This window comes from Malania oleifera, chromosome 7 (assembly GCF_029873635.1).
Source record: "Malania oleifera isolate guangnan ecotype guangnan chromosome 7, ASM2987363v1, whole genome shotgun sequence".
Taxonomy (NCBI): Eukaryota; Viridiplantae; Streptophyta; class Magnoliopsida; order Santalales; family Ximeniaceae; genus Malania; species Malania oleifera.
In genome coordinates this window covers 85,101,765-85,128,287 of record NC_080423.1, presented here as the reverse complement: position 1 = coordinate 85,128,287, position 26,523 = coordinate 85,101,765, and the positions used below count along the sequence as shown (strand labels likewise).

At 34.1% G+C, this 26,523-nt stretch overlaps 1 protein-coding gene across 3 annotated transcripts; it reads right to left on the bottom strand.

Moving 5' to 3' along the window:
* On the bottom strand, positions 1-26,523 carry LOC131159845 (tropinone reductase homolog). 3 transcript variants are annotated; one of them, XR_009137873.1, is made up of 4 exons: positions 26,369-26,523; positions 26,060-26,267; positions 25,719-25,935; positions 1-181 (listed from the first exon to the last, which is right to left on the bottom strand). XR_009137873.1 is itself a non-coding variant. In XM_058115031.1 (3 exons), exons 1-3 carry the CDS (start codon positions 26,455-26,457, stop codon positions 25,807-25,809), a joined length of 426 nt encoding a protein of 141 aa, XP_057971014.1. In that variant the 5' UTR covers positions 26,458-26,509; the 3' UTR covers positions 24,715-25,806. The 3 variants fall into 3 exon arrangements, 1 of the variants encoding a protein (XP_057971014.1); XR_009137872.1 differs by lacking the exon at positions 1-181 and adding an exon at positions 24,715-25,110; XM_058115031.1 differs by lacking the exon at positions 1-181 and having other exon boundaries at positions 24,715-25,935; positions 26,369-26,509.

The following is a 26,523-nucleotide window of genomic DNA, read 5'->3' as shown; positions in this document are numbered from 1 at the left end:
TAAATAAACAATCTCAATTTAAATACCAGAGTCGATTTGTAAACTCCAAAAAACAACTACATCCATCTGTTTATATTACATCCCAGTATTTAAAACATTAAACTATATATAAACTGTTCTTACAGTCACCCCAAAATTTACCAAAAATAACTAGAGTTCTAAGCTCGATCACCTGATGGACCTGAAAATATAATCATTTGTTAGGGTGAGACACATCTCAGTAAGGAAGAATAAATCATAACAGTGTATGGCAGAGAGTTTAAATAAATACAAAATATAATATTTTGTTATTCAACATCAGTAGAGAAAACACATACAGATTATGCTTACACATAATTAATTTTTTTTTAGTGATAGTTCCCTAGAATAGGGAAGATTACCTGCCCATACAAGTAACTTCCCTCTGCTCTGATACCAATATCATGATACTCACCTTACTCAATAAGCCCTCAAGTTATGTGTACTAGAAAAGTGTCCGAGAATAGGGAAGATTACCCACCCATACAAGTAGCTTCCCTCTACTCTCGCACCAGACAAAAAATTACCAGGACACTCGCCTTTCTTAGTATGACTTTAACATAAATATTTATGTAATTAAGTTCACACACATCCAATGTAAATCATTTCACTGAGATCCATGTATACATATTACCACACGCATCCACACAGGATACCACACACTTTAATCACAACACATAGGGTCCGTATCCACACAGGAATACCGTCCACACAGGACTCACATCCACACAGGAAATACCATCCACATTGGACTCACATTCACATAGGATTCTGCACAAGTTCTTCCCCTCCAGCCATCACCGTCACACTTTCATAATGACCTATCCATAGTATATCTGTAGAACAACTTCCTCAGGCCTGCCAATGTTCAACCCCAATATATAATGACAATATAACGAACTCCTTAGACCTGCCAACATTATATTGTGATTATATTTAGGCAATATAACGAACTCCTCGGGTCTGCAAACGTTATATTGTGATACACACGGATAACCACACAAAATAACCCATTCACACACATCAAATTATTCACCACACAGTAATCACAAGTAGCTAGTATTCGCAACCAATCTATGTTTACAAATAAACTATATGTACAACCAGCTAATATTCACAAACAATCAGTATTTATTACCAATCAATATTCACAATAGCCAGTATTCGCAACCCATTAATATAAAAAAGTTATATTCATGCCACACAATTTTTCCCATATATAATATATATCAAAAATCATTATTTTTCAAATGGCTAACTGTTCAGAAAATCATACCTAAGTATATAAATTTATATAATCAAATTTAACCACTTCAAACTTAGTAAAACCTGCTATAATTAATTCCCCTTACCCGATTCCTGAAAAGCCTGCTAAAATTCTAACCACGCCCGAGGCATTCAAAACTCCAAACCCTGAAATTACATTATCACCAATAAAATCAACTCAAATCCAGTATAAAATCATTTACTACCTTTCCTAGGCTAGCATATTCCAAATACACACATAACCCTAAAATATCTCACTTACCCTGATTTTAGGATGGTGCCCCAAAACCTTAAATCAACAATTCGTTCCGGCTAAGTTATAAAGAATCTCCATGGGATCATCGTGGCAACTTTCGATCATCAAAACAGGGTAAAACAGAACCGGATTGGAGGAGAGAAGGAGGAAGGGCCGAATGTAGAGAGAGAAAATGGGAGAGAGAGAGAGAGAGAGAGAGACAGAGAGAGAGAGATTTTCTCACTAGAATTCTGATCTCATTGTATTTATAAATGGATGGCCACATGGCTTCGTCAACGAGAGACATGGGTTCATCGACAAGAGACGTGGGTTTGTCGACGAGTCCAAGAAGAATGTTCGTCGACGAAGTCGTGAGTTCGTTTTGTTGATGAATCTCAGAAATATATGAAACCTCTCTCGGTAAATCTTTGTTGACGAGACACGTGTCTTCGTCGATGGGCCAAAGAAGGATGGTCGTCGACGAAGCCAGTTGTTTCGTCAACAAATCTCGTTGACTCCCTTTTTTAAAAATCATTTTCCTTTTTCCCTTATTTATTTCCCTTTTCTTTTATCCATTTTTATTTTATTTTTTGGGTTTGGGTTACTACAGCTGATGTAATGCCCCAGACCCGCCACGTGGGGCTCGGAGTGTTTTGAGACCAATCATATGTCTCTGATACCATTCGCATAGTAGAATTAATTAAATAACCTTAAACAGAATACCAGAGTTCTATATTTACATATGCAGACCCATAAAATACAATCTTATTCTTTATATTACATAACTAGAATAAAATGTATTAAACATAAAATTAAACACATATCCGTTCTGATATCCACTTACAAAAACTAACCCCACCCTAGAGCTATCTAAGCTCGATCACCTGGAAGACTTGAAAAGATTAAATAACCGTCGGGGTGAGACACCTCTCAATAAGAAAGAAATAAGTTACAATAGTGTGTGGCTGAAGTGTTTATATACAATTATAAAATATACATACAATTGTATATCACCATCAATAGCAGCCAAGTAAATGCATTCATAACCACATCATTGTCGACCTCTTTGTCACCTAATCTCATACACACATACATAATTATTTTTACTGATAATGCCCCAGAATAGGGAAGTCTACCCGCCCATACAAGTAGATTCCCTCTGCTCTAGTGCTAGCACCAGGACACTCACCTTTCTCAGTAAGCCCTCGGGTTATGTATCCAGGTAAAGTCTCCAAGAATAGGGAAGGTCACCCGCCCATACAAGTGACTTCCCTCTACTCTAGTATCCATAGATAATTACCAGAGCACTCGCCTTCCTCAGCAAGCCCTCGGGTGGAGTAATCTACTTTACCATAAATACTTATGTAATTAAAGTTAAACATAAATAACGCTAATCATTTCACCAATTTCATATGTACACATACCACACCCAATCCACAAAGGATACACACATAATCTTCTTAACCACATTGGTTATAATACGAGCTTCTCAATCACACCCACAAAGGGTCCATAACCACGCAAGTATCATAGTCCACACAGAATTACTCACACAATCTTTATTCACTCCCACACACACACAACCCTGTTCAGGATAAATAGGTAAAAAAAACCTCCTTATACCACTACCAATATGTTAACCTCCTATATAAACGCTTATATAACAACCTCCTTATACCACTGCCGATGTTATATGATTATTTATATCAGGTAAGATATAATGACCTCCTTATACCACTACCAACATTATATCACAATTTATACCAGGTACGATATAACGACCTCCTCATACCACTGCCAACGTTATATCACAATTTTACACAACCACAACACAATACACATCCAGTATAGGTAAACACATCAACGCATTTCCATTCACATAATTTAATCATCCAAATAGCATCACAACCAAACAATATTCACAACCTAGACAGTATCCACAAGCGATTATCAATCTAAATCAAGCAGCACCCGTAACCATTTAACTATCAGAATTGTTTTCATGCCACACAATTTTTCCCAATATATTATATAATCAAAACAATATTTTCAATGCCTGTACTTTTGAGAAAATTATACATAAATATATAGAATTTTATATCCAAAATTTAGCCGGTTTAAAAATTAATAAAAAGCTGTTATAAAGTATTTCCCCTTACCTGTTCCTCAAGATTCTGCCTAAAATCGAACAAAAACGAGACCTTGTATTTCAAAAATCTTAACTTGCTAAAATATCATAAAAACGCTCATTTAATACTTCTTAGGTTCCATATATCTCAAAATAATAATAAAATCTTAAAATATCTCACTTACCCTGGTTTTGGGATGTTTCCCAAAATTTTTAAATCGAAATTCTGCTCTACCTATGTTGTATAGGATCTTCCTAGGAGTCTCGTGGTAACTTCCGATCGTCGAATCAGGCTAAAATCGGGATAAATTAGAAGAGAGAAGGCAGAGAGGCCATTTTTAGAGAGAGAAACAAAAGAGAAAATGAAACCCTCGCTAAAATTCTGATTTTTGCCTATTTATAGGCAACTTGCCCCGTGACCTCGTTGACGAGACATCTGGACTCGTCGACGAGCCCAAGAACACTACTCGTGGATCAAATTGGGAGCTCGTCGATAAAATTTAGATATATGATAACCTTTCTCGGTAAACCCTCATCGACGAGACATGCATACTCGGTGACGAGGCTTAGAAGATTGCTCGTCGACAAGAAAATCAAGTTCGTCGATGAGCGCTTGCTTATTACCCTTTAAAATTTCTTTTCCCTTTCTTCTATTTTCCCTTTTCCTTTTATTATCTTTCTTGTTATTTTAAATAATTAAAATTTTTCGGGTCGTTACAGCTGATCTCAACCTAACCACACCTTATTGGACGGTGCTCCTAGTTCTCCTAACCGGGTCTGAACTAGTCTAGTATTTTCTTAATCGAATCTAAGTCTAACTAAGACTTTCCTAATCAGGCCTGAGTTAATTCGGTGCACGTTACAGGCCAGTGCAATTCTCTTCCGACCACACGTCGGGAATACAAAAATAATAAATATTTTCTGTACAAAGAGAATGCTTCTACAACAAGCTAATGATGTACACCAATAAGCACAAATACACTCACAAATGATAGGAGTTTAAGCTTAATGAGATTCTGGTAAACTATATGATAACTCTAAAAAGTGTATATATCAATGTATATGTGTGAGAGTAAGATCTTTGATTTCAAGATAATATATTCACTATATGTAATATCAAATAATCTTTAAAACCCTTAGCAAATATCTCAACAATATTTCTCAAATATTAAGCATAGTAGACACTAGGATTTAAGCTTGCAAAAACGAGTTTATCAATAGCATAATGCAAGCCGTTGAATCTTGCAATGAGGATGCAAAGATTCACAAGCAGAAGAGTTCTCCCAACAAATATTTATGAACCAAATAATATGGGAAGAACTTAAGCATACTCTCTAAAAATGTATTTTCAAATATGAAGTAAATGAGAGAGTATAAGCTTTATAAAATATAATGTATGATGCCCACAAAAATATTCAATCAATCTTCAAGTGCAATAATTTGCAAATGAAGAACGAGAATCAATGCTCTCTTTCTAAGATGATCTAATAAAGAGTATGAGAAAGAGAGTGAATAATATGCTTAAATGTGTGGGAATATGAAAAATAGCACAAGAAATTTTCAGAGAATTTTTTTGCTAATTTTGTTGCTAATCTAGCTTATAAATGGGATATATATAGACTCCCAAAAAATTATGAGGACATGTATGATATTTTGAAAATGTTTAATTATAAAATTAAACGCCTTTAGGGCTTAAAAATATTGGAAACCCAAGAGATTCGGTCGATTGACCAAAGGGTCGATCGACTGACCGTGCGTAAAATCCATGCCAACCAGTGAGGATCGGGTGATCGAGCAAATAGCCAGTTGGATGAGCCCTCTATGTCTTTCGAAAATATATGAGGCTCGGTCAATTGAGAGAAGGGCCAATTGGCTGAGCCAAGGACAATTTCCAAACCTTCATAGGTTTGGTCAATTGAGACTTTCTTAGGTCATCTATTCGGTCGATCAGCCCAGCTATGAAGGTTGGTCGACCGAGGCATTCATAACGATGGTAGGTCGGTCGGCGGAGGCATTTGAAAAATTAAGCTGTGCCCTAATTTTTAACCTTACAAGTTTGTCCCTATTTGTATAAGTATGACATTTTAGCTTAGGGAATTTTTCATGATATATTTTGGGGACTGTTGATCTTATATTTTTAACCTTACCATCCATATATTTTTCATGTAGTAGAGTGCTCCGAGGCTGTCCAGTTGATATTCAGGGAAAAGTCTTACCAACTAATTTGATAGTATTGGACATGCATGGGTTCGATGTAATCTTTGGTATGAACTGGTTGACAGTTAATTACGCCATTAAAGACTGTCGTTTGAAATAAGTAATATTCAGACCTCTGGGAAGACCAGAATTTAGGTTCATAGGATCGCGTGTGCAATCCCTGCCTCAATTAGTATTAGCCATACAGGCGAGGAGATTACTCTTGGATGGATGTGAGGGGTTTATGACCTTTGTAAAGGATGTGTCAGAGAATGAATTGAAGCTAGGCAATAAACCAGTGGTTAAGGAGTTTTCAGAAATTTTTCCAAAAGATCTACCTGGGTTACCTCCTAACTGCAAGGTAGATTTCGCTATTGATTTACTTCCTGGGACGACACCAATCTCTAAAGCTCCATGCAGAATGGCTCTAGCAAAGTTGGGAGAGCTAAAGGATCGGTTGCAAGACTTGTTGGATAAGGGTTTTATTCGGCCCAGTGTATCACTGTGGGGAGCTCCAGTGTTATTTGTAAAGAAGAAGGACGAGTCTATGAGGATGTGTATAGATTATAGGGAAATTAATAAGGTGACAATCAAGAACATGTATCCTTTACCCCATATAGATGATTTGTTTGATTAGTTTCAGGGTACGCGGGTCTATTCCAAGATTGACCTTAGATTAGGCTACCACCAGGTGAAAATAAAAGCAGAAGACATTTCAAAGACAACCTTCAGGGACAGATATGTGCATTATGAATTCCTTGTTATGCCTTTTGGTTTGATGAATGCTCCTACTGTATTCATGGACTTGATGAATAGAGTCTTTCACCAGTATTTAGACCAATTCATTGTAGTTTTCATTGATGATATACTGGTCTACTCGAGGAGTTTTGAGGAGCATGAGACGCATTTACGACTGGTATTTCAAATGCTCAGGGAAAAGAGATTGTATGCCAACTTCAGTAAATGTTAATTTTGGATGGAGAAAATTACATTTCTAGGGAATATTATTTTAGGGGACGGTATTTCGGTGGATCCCAGCAAGATTGAGGCAGTGTTGATATGGGCCAGGCCAAAGAATGTACAGGAAATTAGGAGTTTCTTGGGATTGGCGGGCTATTACCGTCGATTTGTAGAGGAGTTTTCAATTTTATCAGGACCTCTCACGTGGATGACCATAAAGAATGTTAAGTTTGAATGGGATGAGGATTGCGACCAAAGTTTCCAGGAACTGAAATAGAGGCTTGTTACTGCACCAGTGTTGATCATTCTATCAGGGGGTGATGGTTAAGTAATTTACAGTAATGCATCTTTGAAATGGCTTGACTGTGTATTGATGCAGCATGGTAGGGTTGTAGCTTATACCTCCCAACAGTTGAAAGAGTATAAAAAGAACTACCCTACCCATGATATGGAATTGGCTGTAATGGTGCACGCGTTAAATATTTGGAGGCATTACTTGTATGGTAAGAGATGCGATATATTCTCCGATCACAAAATTTTGAAGTACTTCTTCACTCAAAAGGAGTTGAACATAAGACAGAGAAGGTGGTTGAAACTTATTAAAAAGTATGACTGCACTATTAGTTACCACCTAGGGAAAGCAAACGTCGTAGCTGATGCTCTAAGTAGGAAATCAGTAGGATCAACACTAGCAGCTATGGAGGTTCAGCATCCGATTCAGATGGATCTGGAGAGACTCGGTGTAGAGTTGGTAGAGAGTGATCCTCGGGCATTTATTGTCAGCCTAGTAGTGCAGCTTACTCTGCAGGAAAAGATTAAGACAGCTCAGAGGGATGACGTAGAATTAGTGGAGCTAATAGCTAAGGTGTAGGACAGATAGGGAGATGAATTCAGTATTTCTTATGATGGGACTTTAAGGTTCCATTCCAGGTTGTGCGTGCCTATAGATATGGATATCAAGAGGATGATCTTAGAGGAGGCTCATAGGTCCTTGTACATAGTTCATCATGGTAGTACTAAAATGTATAGGGATCTGCGAAAGTAATACTGGTGGAGTTGCAGGAAGAGGGAAAATGCTGAGTTTGTGTAGTAGTGTCTGACGTGCCAGTAGATAAAGGCTAAGCACCAGAAGTCGGCGGGCCAGTTGCAGCCACTTTGCATCCCAGAGTGGAAGTGGGATCATGTAACTATGGACTTTGTGAAGAGTTTGCCACTGGCACCTCATGGTCGGAATGTTATCTAGGTGGTCATTGATAGATTGACGAAGACCACTCACTTTATTCCTATTAAAGTCAACTACTCCACGGACAGACTGAGAGAGATTTATGTTTAGGAGATAGTCCATTCTCATGGTGTGCCAGTGTCTATAATGTCAGACCGAGACCCACGTTTCACGTCACGATTTTGGAGGAGCTTGTAGGAGGCTCTGGGGTCTCAGTTATCTTTTAGTACGATGTTTCATCCTTAGATGGACGACCAAACTGAGAGGGTGATTCAGATATTAGAAGATATGTTGCAAGCATGCGTGCTGAATTTTGGGGGTAGTTGGACCCAATTTATGCTACTGGTAGAATTTGCATACAATAATAGCTATCAGGCCAGCATCGACATGGCACCTTATGAGGCACTCTATGGTAGGAGATGTCGTTCTCCTCTATACTGGGATGAGATAGGTGAGCAGCGAGTTGTGGGATCAGAGCTAGTGCAGCAGACATATGATAAAATTTGGCTCATCAGAGAGAAAATCAGTGCAACTCAGAGCCGGCAGAAGAGTTACGCTGATACTCGCCGCAGGAAATTGGAGTTTGATGTTGGAGGTCACGTGTTTCTGAAAATAGCTCCATTAAAGGAAATTATGAGATTTGGAAGGAAGGGTAAGTTTAGCCCTAGGTTTATTGGCCTGTTTGAGATCCTTGAGAAAGTGGGGTCAGTTGCCAACAGGCTAGCCTTACCACCCGTTTTGTCCAAAATATACAACATATTTCATGTCTCCATGTTGAGGAAATACATCCCAAACCACTCCTCCTATGTGATCAGTTGTGATGAGATAGAGCTCAGGGATACTCTGACATATGAGGAGGTACTAGTGCAGATTCTTGACAGGAAAGAACAGAAATTGCGCAATAAGAAGATGCCTTTAGCAAAAGTCTTGTGGAGAAATCTTGCAATAGAGGAAACTTCATGGGAACTCGAGAAGCAGTTATGACAAAAGTACCCATATCTCTTCAACGGGGATCAGTAGTAATCAAGAAAAGTTACTAGTGAATATATAGAATTTATTTTGTGTAGGTTAGTTAGATGTAATAATTTTCTAGTAGTAGATAGTATTTTGGTTGTGGGAGAATTTTATTTTATGTTTATATGTAATCTCTCAGTGCCTTGAATGTAACCACGATATTCCTCTGCAAGGTTAAATAATAAAAGAATGAGAGAAAAAAAGAATTTTCTTAAAGGATTTCAGCAAGGTCTTGTTGACGAGTGAAGAAGTGTTCATTGACGAGAAGGATCCTTGGGCTCGTCGATGGGGACCTGCATCTCATCGATGAGAAGTTACCAAGAGGACTATTTTAGACTTTGAAACTCGTCAATGAGGGGAATGTGTTTGTCGACGAACTCCTTTCATTGACTCGTCGACAAGGAGATGTGACTCGTTGATGAGGCCACGTGGACAAGCTTTCTATACAAGGTTAAGAACCCATTTTTTTGCGGGAAAAAATTTACAGAAACCCTCTCTCTCTCTCTCTCTCTCTCTCTCTCTCTCTCTCTCTCTCTCTCTCTCTCTCTCCTAAGTCTCCCTCTTATTCTCTCTTCAATTTCAGCTCCGTCTTTTGTTGGTTCGACAATCTAAAGTCGCCACGTTACTTCTAGGAAGATTCTTTACAAATCTATTGGAGTGATTTGTTGGTTAGGTAAACTTGGGCACCATCCCAAAATTTGGGTAAGTTTATTATTTTAATATTTATTAAGGTATTTGGTATTTATGGGTTAATGAAAGGTATTAGATGGGTTAACACTAAAGTTTTGTTGGGGGAAATGCGATTTCAGGGTGTTGAGGTAGGGAGCACACGAGTGTAATCTTGGAGTAAATTGTGGGCTTTTCCATAAGTCAGGTAAGGGGATAAACTAATTTAGTATTTCCATGAAATTATTTATTAATATTCAGCTTTTATTTTTAAATAAATTATGTTTGTTGTGTAACTGAGTTTGGATATACTACTGTTAACAGAAAAACAATTTTAATACGGTTTAGTAGGGATTATGATTTTGTGTAAATTTTATAAATGGAACAATATTCACTATTGTGTGGCATGGGTATGAGATTTTATGATTTTATATGACATGCTATGTCAACGTAAGGGTCGTGATTTACGACATACAAAATGCTGGCGTAAGGGCCATGAATTTTATGACATCTTATGTAAAATTTTATAAAAATATTATCATGACAGATATTGTTATGAAATAGTCATGTATCGTTATTTGAAAATATACTATATGTTATAAGAACCTTGATGACTTGGTTTAGGCTTTCACGAAGCACAGTACCATAGCTATATGATTACGATCATGTATATGTAAGTGCTACCACTTGTTGTAAGGGGCAATGGGAGATCGACAGTCGATGTGGTTTTATGGTAGTGCAGGCGTCCCTCTGGCATCCAAACTAGGAGGGGCAGACCCATCATACTTACAAACTTATGTTGATCTAGTGTGGTTGTCCAGCCATTGCTAGGTCTCGTTTTCAGGCCGCACAACCTAGTCATGTGGGGGGTAAGACATAACACCAGCCAATTATCCATCCAGGGTGTTATTTGATGTACAGTTATATATGATGATTTTCATGTATAAAAATTCAGTATGTTGTACCATGTTATGATAAATTATGCTTTTCCCAAATATGATATAGGTAGTTTTATCAAATATGATGTGTATAACACGAAAATACTCATATTGCCACATACTGATAGTAGTTTATTTCCCTTACTGAGAGGTGTCTTACCCTAGTTATACAAATATTTCAAGAGCCCCAGATAGAAAAGCGGATAGAGCTCCACAGCGTTAGAGGTTGATTGTTCCACCCTGTTAGAAGGGTATGCTAAGGTCTGGTGGATTTTTGGGTTATGACCCTAGGGTACTTTTTGGTCTTTTGGGATATGTACATGTATATAACAGTTTTAGTAAAACTCTGGTATTGTGTTGGTTAGGTGATTTGATATGTATATGATTTTATGTTTCTAGCTGGTTGGGTATCTGAGTTGTATTTTGGGTATATCCTTGGTACCTATGGGTCCAGCTTGATTATATTATTCAGTGGTACATGATTATTATAATGAATGTTATTATTATAAAAAAAATAAATTGGTAAATTAGGCAAGTCGTTATAGAGAGTCTACTAAAAGAAAAGAAAAATCGAATACTCCCATGTGTTACAATTGCAACAAGGTCGGGCATATCAAACCTGATTGCCCGTTACTGAAAAATGAGTCTAAGAAAAGGAAGAAAGCCAAGAAGGTAGGTGCCTCGTGGGATAGCCAAAACAACATCAATTCAGATTCAGATTGTTGCGACTCTAAGATTGCAAACTTGTGCCCGATGGCACTGGATGATGAGGTGTTATCTTCTTGTTCCTTATCTTTGTATTATTCTGATGATGATTGTGATTCTGATAGCATGCCTACTATTAAAGAATTGCAATATGAATATATTCGTGTATCTAAATTGTTGAACAAAATGACCAAGGAAACTGATCTTCTGAAAAGGAAGTGTGAAAATTGGTCAAAACTGTTTGAAATTGCAAAGAATTCTCACGCATCGATTCTTAAATAAAAAAGATTTGAAAATTGCTAAGCTTGAAAGAAAATTGGAGGATAGCTCCAAAATTGTTTTTAAATTTACTAAGGGCCAACGAAATTTTGAAAAGCTCCTTGGGGCCCAAAGAAACTCTCTTAGCAAAGAAGAGCTTGGATTTAATGTTATTGAAAATGTGAGACAACCTAATCTTTATTTGAGACATTTTACACTAGAATCAAAATCCCAAAATCCTTGTGCTCTTCTTTCTCTACTCAACTCTTTAATTTTCAAGGATATAAACTGCATGGTTATTTTAAATTTCAATTCTGAATGTTTGGTAGTTAAATAGACTGGAAGGTAATTCGTTTTGGATAAATCAACATTGATTGCGGAAATCGAAAGGGACTATGTTGGTTGATTATTCTTAACCTATTAATCTAAAAGTTTATTTAAAAGCTGAACATTGGGAAAAAAAAATAATTGTGATACATGGCTTAAACTGAGTGCAACAAATTTTCATATATATATATATATATATATATATATTGTTATTTAAATTAAGAGCTTGATCTTGTTGTGATTGATTGTGATTGTTTCTAAGATTTGCAACTTAAAAGAATTAATTCTAAAGAAATTTTTTATAAAAAAAAACCCAATACACCCCCCCTTTTGGGAAGTTATTCCTAATTTCAGTTGGTATCAGAGCCTAGTTATAATAATTCCTAACAAGAAACTATAAAAAGATCAAATAGCAAATATTGGAGTAGCACCCTTCAATGAAGGCCAATCCGCAACTCGTCCACCAATCTTTTGTGGATATAATTATACATCTTGGAAAAAGAGAATGCAAATCTATCTCCAACACATGGATTGGAGAGCATGGGAAGTAGTTATGAATGGAGACCTTATTCGCACCAAAAAAGTTGATGGGAAACAGATTCCAAAAGAGAAAAGGGATATGATCAATTCAGACTATAAAAAGCTTCAAATCAATTCAAGTGCTATAAATGCTTTATACTATGCCCTAGATGCTAACGAATTTAATAGAGTCATGAAATGCATGACGGCTAAAGAAATATGAGACAAATTAGAAGTGACATATGAAGGAACTATCGATGTTAGAGACAATAGGATAGACATGTTAACAAGCGAATATGAAGCATTCAAGATGAATTCTGATGAAAATATATCAAGTATGTACACCAGATTTACCCACATATTAAATTCCTTAAGTGCCTTAGGGAAAACCTATACTACCTACGAAATGATTAGAAAAATCCTAAGAGGCCTTCCCTCAATACGGGAACCAAAGGCTACATCTATCACTAAAGGTAGAAACCTTAAGACTACCTCTTTAGATGAACTCATAGGTTCACTTCTTACCTATGAAATGACTTTAAAAGAAAGGAATCCTGAACCAAAACATAAAAGATCCATTGCACTAAAAGCCTTTAGCCACAGCTCTAGTTAAGAAGAAAGTGAGACAAGTGACTTAGATAAAGATGAGTTGGCGTTCATAACTAAGAGACTAGGCAAATTTTATAGAAGAAATAAAAGATTTCCTAGGAAGTTCAATAAAAAGAAACCTCAAAAAGGAGAGACAAGTAGGAAGGAAAATAAAAGTAATAATAAACCTCCAATATGTTATCACTGCAAGAAACCAGGGCATATCAAACCAGATTTTCTACTGTTCAAGAAAGACAAGAAGAAAAAGAAGGAAGCTATGAAAGCTACGTGGGATGATTCAAGCTCTAGAAAGACAGAAAATGAATCAAGCGGACAAGAGATGGCAAACATATGTTTCATGGCAAATGATGAAGAGGTAAACTCCTACTATTCCTCTACAAAATCTCAAGATGAGTCATGTGATAGCATGCCTTCCTATAAGGAATTGCAAGCTGAGTTGTTTTCTTTGCATAAGAGATTCATAAAAATTTGTAAGAGAAATATAACTTTGAAAGATCAAAATAAAGATCTAGTGAAAGAACTTGAATCATTCAAAGCTATTGAAGAAGAAAAAAAAATTCTTGTATTAAGAAGTTGGAAGAAAAAATAGATATAGCAACTCAAGAATTAGGCAAAACTCATAAAGATAGTTTGAATAAAAAGGATTTAGAAGTAAATGATCTCAAAAAGGTAGTAGAAGATAAAGAAAAAATTATCTATAACTTTACCAAAGGAAAATAAACCTTTGAAAAGATGATTGGACAGCAAAGGCTTCATGAGAATAAAGAAGGTATAGGCTACAATGGTAAAACAAATAAATAGAACAAAAAGCTATACATGCGATACTTGGTTAAGGAAGCTAAATATTACGCTAGCACTTCATCAAACAACAAACATGAACACACCACTTGCTATATGTGCAAGACTAAAGGTCATGTAATGTTTAATTGCCCACTAAAGAGGAAGTATGTTAAAGTGCAAGGAGAATGGAAAGTCAATATTGGAACTAACAACAAAACAAAGAAAATTAAAAGAATTTGGGTGCCAAAGACTAACACAAAAAATCCTCCATTGTAAGTATGCTTTAAGACAACACCGTTAACCGATAAATGGTACTTGGACAATGGGTGCTTAAGGCACATGACCGGTGACAAGACCAAGTTCACTACATTAAAACAAAAGGATGAAGGATACATCACCTTCACTGATATTGCTAAAGGTAAAATCATTGGCATTGGTAAAATTGGTAAAGAATCTTCACTCACCATAGATAATATGCTATTAGTAGAAGGATTAAAACATAACCTTTTAAGTATTAGTCAACTAAGTGATAAAGGGTACGAAATAATCTTTAAGAAAGAAAAATGTATTATTCAATGTGTACTATATAAATTTTGAGAACTTAGTAAATCAGAATGTAACTTGTTTGGCAGCAATGGATGAAATAAGTTGGCTATGACATAAGAAACTAGGACATGCTAGCATGGACCGATTATCTAATTTATCAAATAAAAATCTTGTCAAAGGACTACCTAATACAAAATTCATAAAATAAAAGATACGTGATGCATATCAAAAGGGAAAGCTAGTTAAAACAAGTTTCAAAAATAAAAAATACATTTCTACAAAAAGACCCCTAGAATTGTTGCATCTTAACTTATTTGGTCAAACTAGAATCTCAAGTTTATGAGGAAAACAATATGCTTTTGTAATAGTGGATGATTATTCAAGATTCACTTGGATATTATTTCTAGCAAACAAAATGAAGCCTATGACATGCTTATTACTTTGTGTAAGAAATTACAAAATGAAAAGGGCTATAACATAACAAGCTTTAGAAGTGATCAAGATAGAGAATTTAGAAACAAAAATGTTGAAAAATTCTGTAATGAATATGGAATAAACCATAATTTTTCTGCACCCATGACTCCACAACAAAATAGAGTTGTAGAAAGAAAAAATCGAACTTTACAAGAAATGGCAAGAAAAATGTTAAATGAAAACAATCTACCTAAATACTTTTGGGCAGAAGCTGTAAATACAACATGCTACATTGTAAATAGGGTATCAATAAGATAAAAAATGGACAAAACACCATATGAACTTTGGAAAGGAAGAAAACCTAATATTTCCTACTTTCATGTATTGTGATGCAAATGTTTTATTCTTAATACTAAAGATGATTTAGGAAAATTTGATGCAAAATCTGATGAAGGTATCTTCCTAGGGTACTCTATAAATAGTAAAGCTTATAGGGTTTATAATAAAAGATCCTTTACTATTATGGAATCAATGCACATAACATTTCATGAATCAAACAATAATAACAATAAAAATGAGAATGATGAAAAAGAAGATACTCCACAAAAAGAAGAAAATCTTGAAATAAAAGAAGAAATCAACCATGATGCTTCAAATGAAAACCTTACAGAAAATCTGAAGCTTCCTAAAGAATGGAGATATGATAAAAATCACCCAAAAGAACAAATTCTTGGTGAAACTTCAAAAGGAATAACTACTAGAGCCTTATTAAAAAATATTGGCAATCATTATGCCTTTTTATCTCAAGATGAACCCAAAAATATTAAAGAAGCCTTAAAAGATGATCCTTGGATCATAGCTATGCAGGAGGAACTAAATCAATTTGAAAGAAGCCAAGTTTGGAAACTTATACCTAAACCCAAAGACAAGTCAATCATAGGAACTAAATGGGTGTTTAGAAATAAAAAAGATGATACTGGAGTAGCTGTAAAAAATAAAGTTAGGATTGTAGCACAAGGCTACAATCAACAAGAAGGCATTGATTATGAAGAAACCTTTGCCCTTGTAGCAAGAATGGAAGCTATAAGGATGCTTCTGGCCTATCCACCCTATAAAAACTTCAAATTATACCAAATGGATGTAAAAAGTGCTTTTCTAAATGCATATATTAATGAAGAAGTCTATGTTAAACAACCTCTAGGTTTTGAAGACTCTAAAAATCCAAATCATGTATTTAAGTTAACTAAGGCCCTATATGGATTGAAACAAGCCCCAAGAGCTTGGTATGATAGGCTAAGAAAATTTCTACTCCAAAATAATTTTTCAAGAGGAAAGATAGACAACACCGTATTTATATAAAACAAAGATAATAATATGCTTATAGTTCAAATTTATGTTGATGATATTATATTTGGAGCTACTTATGTTCCGAGGCAATAGACCAGCAAGACCTGCACCTGAGGCAAGGAGTCCAGCTCCCGAAGAAGGTGATATGCTACCTTGGTTTGTTCCATTTTATTAGAATTATACTAGCTTCAGTTCTGATACGAGAGAAAACTTTTCTTCTCTTCAAAATAAACTCTCCACCATTGATGACAAGTATACCGTATTAGACACTCGTATTGCTAAGATAGAAGATCATGTCACTCAACATGACACTGATTCAAATAATGAGGATAGTAAAAATCCTAATGAGGAAGAAGTTGAATCTGAAGAAGGTGAAGGAGAAGAAGATGCAGGAGATGATGAAGTAGCAACTGAAGAAGAAGAGGAAGAAGAAAAAGATGGTTCACATTAATCCAAAGGGAAAGGAATTGCTGAAGACAATGACTCTAACTCTGACATATAAGAGTTATGTTAGGGGTTTTGGCTCTTTTGTATGCTTAAATTTTGGATGTATTTCTGTGTTTGTTGAACAAACGGGGAGAATGTGTAAGCTAAAGATTATGAGTCTCTATGTGTATTCTATTCTATCTCTGAAACTCTAAACTTTTTGCACTGTTTTTTTTATGTATTATAAGTTCAAATATGAATGATAATTTTGAAAACTTTGCAAGTTTTTAAATTGAGTATGCTGATTGACAGGGGGAGTATTATGAGTTCTCATTTGAGCATAATTCTTAATCAATTGATACATTAACAATGGCTTCACACATACTCAAAACTTCTATGTGCTTGATCATTATATACTCAAACTTTATTTTTTGAATGATGTCAAAGGGGGAGAAGTGTTTTAACCAAATTTTTGAGAATTTTGCTTGAAAATTGATAAAAGCGGGAATGATATTGAAGCTTATTGAAAGGGGGAGTCTTTGATACTTAAGCTTATTGAAAGGGAGAGTCGTTTTAAGGCTCACTCAAAATTTATGCTCCTTATTTGTCATCATCAAAAAGGGGGAGATTGTTGGCCTTACTAGGCTTGATACTCCATTTTGATGCTAACAAACAAGTAGGATTTAACATGCTTTAGTTGAGTGTTGTGTTTTCTCAGGAATTCAGATTGAAGGTACTCAAGTAGCATGAATCAATAACTGATAGCATGGAACAAAGTCTGAAGACCATAAGAGCATGATGATTAAAGAAGATTATTATGAGAGCTCAAAGTTCAGAATATTTTGTGAGATCAGAGATTAGCAACAAAGAAAGTTCAGAGCAAAGGAGAATTTTTGAGAAATTAGGATAAGTCATTGTAAGTGCTTTAAGTTTATTCAAGTATGATGTTTTCTTCTTGAATCTCATTAAACAAAGAGACTTAGAGATCATAAGAAAATAACTTGGAACATATTTTCAAAGTTAAAACAAATTTATATTCCAAGTAAAATAAGAGAGAAATCAAAAAAAATGACTAAGGAAGAAATCTGTTTAGTTGATAGACAACTGTGTGGTTATAGGCAGACGACTGACTAAATTAAAGACTTAAAATTGAAACACAGAAGCCTGACAGACGACTGTCAAGGCCCTCACAGACAACTGTCTGTGAAGGTTCCACCAGACAACTGTCTCCCTTATATGTTACTAAAAGGCTCAAAATTTCATATAGACAAATGACTGTCACGTTATATTTTGATTATAGATGACTACCACTCAAGGGACAGACGACTACCAAAATCATAGGAACTAAATCAATTTGAAAGAAGCAAAGTCTGGAAACTTATACCAAAATCATAGGAACTAAATGGGTGTTTAGAAATAAAAAGGATGAAATTGGGGTAGTTGTAAGAAATAAAGCTAGGCTTGTAGCACAAGACTACAATCAAGAAGAAGGCATTGATTATGAAGAAACCTTTGCCCCTGTAGCAAGAATGGAAGCTATAAGGATGCTTCTGGCCTATCCACCCTATAAAGACTTCAAATTATACCAAATGGATGTAAAAAGTGCTTTTCTAAATGAATATATTAATGAAGAAGTCTATGTTAAACAACCTCCAGGTTTTGAAGACTCTAAAAATCCAAATCTTGTATTTAAGTTAACTAAGACCCTATATGGATTGAAACAAGCCCCAAGAGCTTGGTATGATAGGCTAAGCAAATTTCTACTCCAAAATAATTTTTCAAGAGGAAAGATAGACAACACCTTATTTATAAAAAACAAAATAATAATATGCTTATAGTTCAAATTTATATTGATGATATTATATTTGGAGTTACTCACGAAGATTTGTGTAATGAATTTTCTAAAACTATGCAGAGAGAGTTTGAAATGAGCATGATGGGAGAATTAAATTATTTTCGAGGTTCGCAAATCAATCAAGCTAAAAATGGAACTTTCATAAATCAAACTAAGTATATTAAAGACATGTTAAAGAAGTTTGATATGGAAGAAAGTAAACCTATAGGAACTCCTATGAGCACTTCAAGTAGTCTAGATAAGGATGAAAAAGGAAACCAAGTTGATACCAAACATTATCGAGGTATGATAGGAGGTTTACTTTACTTAACAGCAAGTAGACCATATATAATGTTCAGTGTGTGTATGTGTCCTAGGTTCCAATCGGCTCCTAAGAAATCACATCAAACAACAGTAAAACGAATTCTTAGATATTTGCTAGGCACACTTCATTTGGGGTTATGGTATCCAAAAGGATCTGATTTCGAAATGATGAGTTATTCAGATGCAGATTATGCAGGATGTAAAATAGATAGAAAAAACACTAGTGAAACTTGCCACTTTTTCGGACACTCATTAGTTTCATGGTTTTCAAAGAAACAAAATTCCGTAGCATTATCTACAGCTGAAGCAGAATACATAGTGGCTGGGAACTGTTGTGCTCAAATTTTATACATGAAACAACAATTAAAGGACTTCAAAATTCAATACCAAAAAAATCCCCATAAAATGGGATAATACAAGTGCAATAAATATTTCAAAGAATCCGGTATCACATTCAAGAACTAAACATATTGATGTACGTCACCACTTTTTAAGAGATAATGTTGACAAGAAAGAAATAGTTCTTGAATTTGTAAATACTCGGGCTCAATTAGCAGATATATTTACCAAACCATTAGCTGAGGATCAATTTATATTTATTCGATGAGAGTTAGGCATGTTAAATATAATATAAGTTAACTAAAAAGGGGAAGAAGCTGAGTTTGGTCAGGACAGACGACTGCCAGGGAGGTGATAGACGACTGGCAGGCTACTGTCTGTGTAAAATACAGTAGACAGAAAACTGCCAGTGAGCTCGCAGTCGACTGGCAGGCTACTATCTGTGGATAGACGACGGTCTCGCGGCGGGTAAGGCACTTTTCACTTAAAAACATGCTTTTCAAACCCTACAGATGACTGGCCATTTGTCTTCCTTCCTCTAAAACATTTTCTCTTCTCTTTCATTCCAGCTATTTCCCTTCCAAGGTCCACGAATCAATTATCCATCATACCCTACTCTATACATAACTAGGGTTTCTACTTGTAAAGATGGTTCGTACCAAAAATGTGGGAAAGAAGGATAAAGCTTCTTTGTCTTCTTCAAAGCCTACAAGCAATGATGATATCGAAAAATGGCTGGTCTCTTCACACGCAAAATCATTGTATTAGAATCATCTATCAGCTATTAAACCTATGTTCTGTAAGATTTTAGATGTTACCTTCTTTGAAGAAAATTTTCCTAAAATTTTAGAAATGTTCAAAGCTATAGGATGGGACGAGTTTATCCTTCATCAAATACAAGGGTATTATCCAGATAAAATTAAGATTTTTTACTCAAATTTGGTTAAGAAGGAAGATGACATTACTTCTGAAGTTTATGGTCAAAAGATAATACTTACCCCACACTCATTACGAAAAATTCTCCATATCAAGCATGGGAATTTTGAGTGTACACCTGTTGAGAAGCATTGGACCATGGAAGAAGGATTTATACCGCAAGAATTTCTGCCTCTTGTGATGAATGATGCACCTGTGTATTTTGGACATCCTCCACGATACAAGCAGCTTAATCTTCAAGCACAAATTCTGCATAAGATCATTGCATACAACATCATTCCAGGGTCTGGATCTTTTGATCACATTTCATAATTTGATAGTTTCGTTTTGTGGTGCTTACTCAAAGGGGAGAAACTAGACTTATCAAATATCATACTGAAGTGGATGGTAATAAAGCTTGAATCACCTAGAATTGGGCTTCCATATGGTGGTATTCTTTCGTTGATCTTTGTCCATTTTCAAGTCCTCTCTCCTACTTCAAAAATAGTAAAAAGAACCCATTATCGTGTTTTTTCATCTACTACATTGAAACGAATGGGTTACAAGAAGTATACTGAGGGTTGGATGTTCCAAGGCAATAGACCGGCAAGACCTGCACTTGAGGCAAGGAGTCCAGCTCCTGAAGAAGGTGATATGTCACCTTGGTTTGTTCCATTATATTAGAATTATACTGCTTCAGTTCTGAAATGAGAGAAAACTTTTCTTCTCTTCAAGATAAACTCTCCACCATTGATGACAAGTATATCATATTAGACACTCGTATTGCTAAGATAGAACATCATGTCACTTAACATGACACTGATTCAAATAATAAGGATAGTAAAAATCCTGATGAGGAAGAAGCTGAATCTGAAGAAGGTGAAGGAGAAGAAGAAGAAGAAAAAAAAGAAGAAGAAGATGGTTCACAAAGGGAAAGGAATTGCTGAAGACAGTGACACTAACTCTGACATATAAGAGTTATGTTAGGTGTTTTTGCTCTTTTGTATGCTTAAATTTTGGATGTATTTTTGTGTTTGTTGAACAAAAGGGGAGAATGTGTAAGCTAAAGATTATGAGTCTCTATGTGTATTTTATCCTAGCTCTGAAACTCTGAACTTTTTGCACTATTTTTTTTTTTTTTTTTTTGTATTATAAGTTCTAATATGAATGATAATTCTGAAAACTTTGCAAGTTTTTAAATTGGCTATGCTGATTGACAAGGGGAGTATTATGAATTCTCATTTGAGCATAATTCTTAATCAATTGATACATTAACACTGGCTTCACACATACTCAAAACTGCTATGTGTCCTTGATCATTATATACTCAAACTTTATTTTTTGAATGATGTCAAAGGGGGAGAAGTGTTCTAACCAAATTTTTTAGAATTTTGCTTGAAAATTGATAAAAGCAGGAATGATATTGAAGCTTATTGAAAGGGGGAGTCTTTTTAAAGCTCACTCAAAATTTTTACTTCTTATTTGTCATCATCAAAAAGTGGGAAATTGTTGGGCTTACTAGGTTTGATACTCCACTTTGATGCTAACAAACAAGTAGGATTTAACATGCTTTAGTTGAGTGTTGTGTTTTCTCAGGAATTCAGATTGAAGGTACTCATGTAGCATGAATCAATAACTGATAGCATGGAACAAAGTCTGAAGACCATAAAAGCATGATGCTTAAAGAAGATTATTATGAGAGCTTAAAGTTCAGAATATTTTGTGAGATTAGAGATTAGCAACAAAGAAAGTTCAGAACAAGATGGTTCGTACATGAGCTAAGTTGAATAAATCAAAATGTTAAGAAACTAAGGGATTGTTTTTTTGTGCTTAATGTTCTCTAAATTGAGTTTGGACTCTTAACGGTCCAAAATTCAGTGAACTAGTGAAGTTTGATTAGCCTATGAAATAGCTTTGGATTGCATTTAAGAAAATCATTAATCTCTTTGGTGTTGGTTCGGTAAGAGCACAAATTAGAAGTTTTTTTTATTTTTTCTTTACACCTAGAAAGTAACACAAATTATACAACCTCAACTCTTCTCTCATGATCATCCAAACAATTCATGCCCTATCTCTCCAAGCTCTCACCTCTTTGATTTCACTATTGCTAAATGAGCACCTTTAGTGTTATCTTCTTCTTTCAACATTCTCCTTACTCCTTCGACACCGGCATGTTCTTTCCCTTCTTCTCCTTCTCCTTCTCCTTCTTATTCTTCCTTTTCATTTATGTTCTAATTTATTTTTATTTATTTATTTTTCTAGTTATGCTTTGATTTTATCTATTGCTGCACAAGATCATAAAATATGATTTGGCAAGGCCCCATTTTGCTTGAATTATATCCAATTAGTGTGACTTTCAATTTTGGAAAGACTCAAATATTATTTCGCATACTAAAAGGAACTCTACTCTCTGGTGAATCTAAGCCGACAATAGAAAGAGACTAAGAATGCAATATATTTTTCGTTCTCCCACTTCCTTTGTGGGAATTTACAATGATTTTTCTTTATATATATATAAAGGATCAAAATGTTATATCTATTGATAGAAATTATAAAACTGAGATTTTTGTAAAAGAAAGGTTAAAAAAAATGGAAAAAAAGCAAGTATTTAGCTAAAGTATTAATTAGAAAAAATAATTTCTTATTATGTTTCACAATAAATAATATTTTATGTTTTAAAGTATTTACATTAAAAAATATTTTTAATTAATGTTTTTATGTTTTATATTTGAGATACATTATTATATATCTATGTGTGTGTGTGTGTGTGTTTCTTAAATATAAAAATGATCTCAAAAATATATTTATTAATTTTAACAAACAAGTTTTCTCTTGATAGTTTAAAGGATTAAAATAGGAAAAATACATATATTCCTAGTTTAATTATCAAACAACTAAAATAATTCAACATTCATGTTCTAAAATTGATTCCAATTATATTTAAAACCTAGTTTACAAATTCAGAATTCCATTCACCATTAAATGCTAATTGCTAAATTTTATCAAATACCCCTAACAAATAATATATCCAAAAGTAAAAGGTGTCAAAATAAGAATGTTAAGGTGAACAGGTGATGTGATGTTAAAGGAATAATTAAAGAATAAACATATTCGTGGTATGTTAAGCATTGCATTTGTAGTAAATAAGATAAGGGAGGGATAGTCACGTGGTTTGGACCTAGGGATGTTGGCGATGTAGTACTCTAGGGAGGAAAATTGAGTTTAGTTAGTGTTATTGGCCATAGAATGGGTAAAGGTAGTCCAAAACTAACACTTGTAATGAGATAGTAAGGACGAATTTAATAGTTTTTAAATTGTTGAAGGAGATTATGAAAGATCGTATTAGTTGGTGGAGAAGGATTCACGAATCTGACCCCCACCTAGTAGGACCTAAGGTTTGATTTGTTGTTTCTTGATGTTAGTTTTTGAAATTAGGCTTAGTTGAAGTGTGGATATATATTTCGAAATTTTTTGCTTCGACTATAGATGTGGCAGCTACAAAATTTCATTGTATACATTGAGAGATTGTTTGGAACTACTTTTATACGTACTTTTCTAAAAAAATGTACTAATAAAATCTTATAACTACTTATAGTAAGTACTAATAATTAAATTGTAGAAGTATTGAAAGTCCTTTGCACTATTTGATTATATTTAAATAAGTATTAACTAAAAGCATTAATAAAATAAAATAAAATAAATAGTGCTTGAATACTTACTTTTATATTAGTATTTTGTTAATATATGTTATTACTGTGTGAATGATATTATTATGCTTCAACATGCAACTAACATATTATAATATATAACTATTAAATTATGCTAATATTTTAAATTTTTTATAATTAATTTTTAAATATTTAATAAATAAAAATTAATGAATATTTATGTTGATTGGCATTTTAATTGAATTTTTTAATATTAAATAATTAGCAAAGTAATAGATATTTTTAAATACCATTTTAAATATTTTATAATCATTAAATTATTTTTAAATTTTTTATATCTTAATAAATATCTATAGTCTTCATTTTTAATATTTTTGAAATTAAAAATGTAGTTAATATTTATGTTAGTTAACATTTTAATAAAAAAATATCAAATATTTTGTAATTAAAATTTAATTTACTTTTTGATTAAAATTTTATTATTAGTATTTATAATTAACATTTTAAATTTATAATTAATAAATTAGTTCATATTTATGTTCATCGGCATTTTTAATTGAATTTTTAATATTTTCTAATTAAAAATTAATTTAAAGTTATAATTTGAAATTTAAAATACTATATAATTAACAAAATAATTAAATTTAGGATAATTTAATATTTTTAATCGACATCTTAAATATTTTCTACTAAGTAAAATAATATATGAATATTATTCTAATGAACAACAATATTATTATTAAGCTATGTCTCTAATATTATTACTTTAATAATACTTTTATAATGTTTCATTAAATTTTAATTAAAAATTGATCATAGTATAAGTTATTTAAATTTGCAAGTTTATGATTAAGTAGTGATCAGAAGTAAGTCCTCTTCACTTCTTAAAAGTTATTTATCTTTACTCTAAAAAAGTAGTTTTAAAAAGTATTTTACAATAAGCACTTACGCTAGTATAATTCAAGCAATGCTTTTTGAAATAAATATAATAAACTCTTTGGAGTCTAACCTCATAAAGGCAAATTAAAGAAAATAATAGAGAGTGCACCGACAAAGCATGAAAAAGCACAAGGCAATGTATAAGTCTTTATTAATATTTCAAAGCATTGATTACAAGCATGAAAATGTTGAAACATGAGACAACACAACGACTTTTCATTAGCAAAACAATACCTTATTTTGACTGATTGTGAAAATCAAAGCAATTGATTCATCAACAATAAAATTTTAAAGAGTTCTTATTTTAATTCATTATTATTTTAAAATTTAAAAAATTCGATTAACACTCATTGACTGTGTATCCACCGTCTACGCAAATAATTTGTCTAGTGATGTGCAAAGCAGTTGGAAAACACAAAAATGCTACGAGTGACGAAACTTCATTAGCTTCCCCAATACGCTTGATGGGAGTTTTCGAGATCAATCTTTCAATTTCTTCCTTTGCAAGAGGATCTTGCTGTGGAGTGTAAACAAATTTAAATATGAGTTTTTCTTGTCCCGACAAAATACAACGGTCGTGCAATTGCAATGTGTGACTCCTTTCACCGCGCAACTAATTTATAATGATGGTGGTGTTTGATTTCTTTTAGCACAATACTAATTTATTAGCTTGCAAAGTAGTCTGAACTCCACCAAGCAATGTTTAGGAGTTTAGAAATCAAACTTTAAATTTAATTTTTTATGAACTGCTCGAAAGTATATAAAATTTGTATAAATTTATAAAAATCTAAAGGAAAAAACTAAAATTCACCTCCTACTAAACACATCCTAAGTTTATTCAACCTATTGCAACTAATAAAGAATTAAAAATTAGGACAGGGCAGGAGGCTTTAATAGAGTCCCTGAGAAAGCAAATTTAAACTTAAAAGAAGTATTTGGGAGTATAGATTAGAAATTTTTGGATTGAATGTGTTAATTTAAATAAAAATTTTATTAATTTTTTCCTAAATTTCAAACAAATTTTCGGATTGGCGCTGTAATCCCACAGAGTCAACATGAAAATGATTAAGGCAGAGGGAACAGGGCATGACAGAAAATGAATCCAGGAGTGAGGTTTAAACTTACCTTTCGAAGCTGCATGGACGGAGGAAAGAGGTATACCAATCACTCCAGCCACAGAGGATATAAATACAATGCTACCATTGCCCGATGCCTACAGAAGAGGGTGCGCCAACTGGCAGATATGGTATGCTGAATCCAAATTAGTCCCCATTATGGTTCTGTAGTCTTCATCGGTATAATCTATGGCTTCCTTGGGTATGGTTGTCCCTGCGTTGTTCACCTAAAACGAAAAAAAACACAGAATCAATAATCAAAATCAATGATCTTCTTGCAATTCAAACACCAATCACTTTCTTTAGTGTTCTTCTTTTCTTTTCTTTCTGTCCAAACAAAGCAGAGCATACGAGGATGTTGAGCTTCCCCTGGAAAACAGAGGAGACGGCGTCCATGAGCTTTTCTCTCTGGGGCGGAGAGGTGAGGTCGCAGACTGACCCTGTCACGCTATAGCCCTTCGTCTTCCATTCTTCCAAGCTTTGATTGAGCTCTGTTTGGTTACGGGAACAAGTATGGACAGCTGTCCCAAAGCTAGCCATTTCTTCCAGAATTGCACGCCTGTTGCAGAAATCCAGTCCAATTTATGATGATGATCAAAACCCAGAAAAGAAAAGAAAAGGAAAAAATTGAAACAGGGGAGGTTGAGTTGAGCCACGAACCCTATGCCACGGGTTCCGCCAGTGACAAGAGCGGTCATCCCCTGCAGAGACCACCTCTTTCCTCTGTAGCTCATCTCTGCTTCTGCCATTGTTTGATCTTACTCCGCCCAAATACACTGCCACCGCTCAAATATATATAGAAACAGAGTGAAGTC

Coding starts and splice junctions, on each gene's coding strand:
- LOC131159845 (XM_058115031.1), bottom strand. CDS start 26,457: ATGGCAGAAGCAGAGATGAGCTACAGAGGAAAGAGGTGGTCTCTGCAG. Junction 26,268..26,368: donor GGCGGAACCCGTGGCATAGG/GTTCGTGGCTCA, acceptor TTTCTGCAACAG/GCGTGCAATTCTGGAAGAAA. Junction 25,936..26,059: donor AGGGGAAGCTCAACATCCTC/GTATGCTCTGCT, acceptor TTTTCGTTTTAG/GTGAACAACGCAGGGACAAC.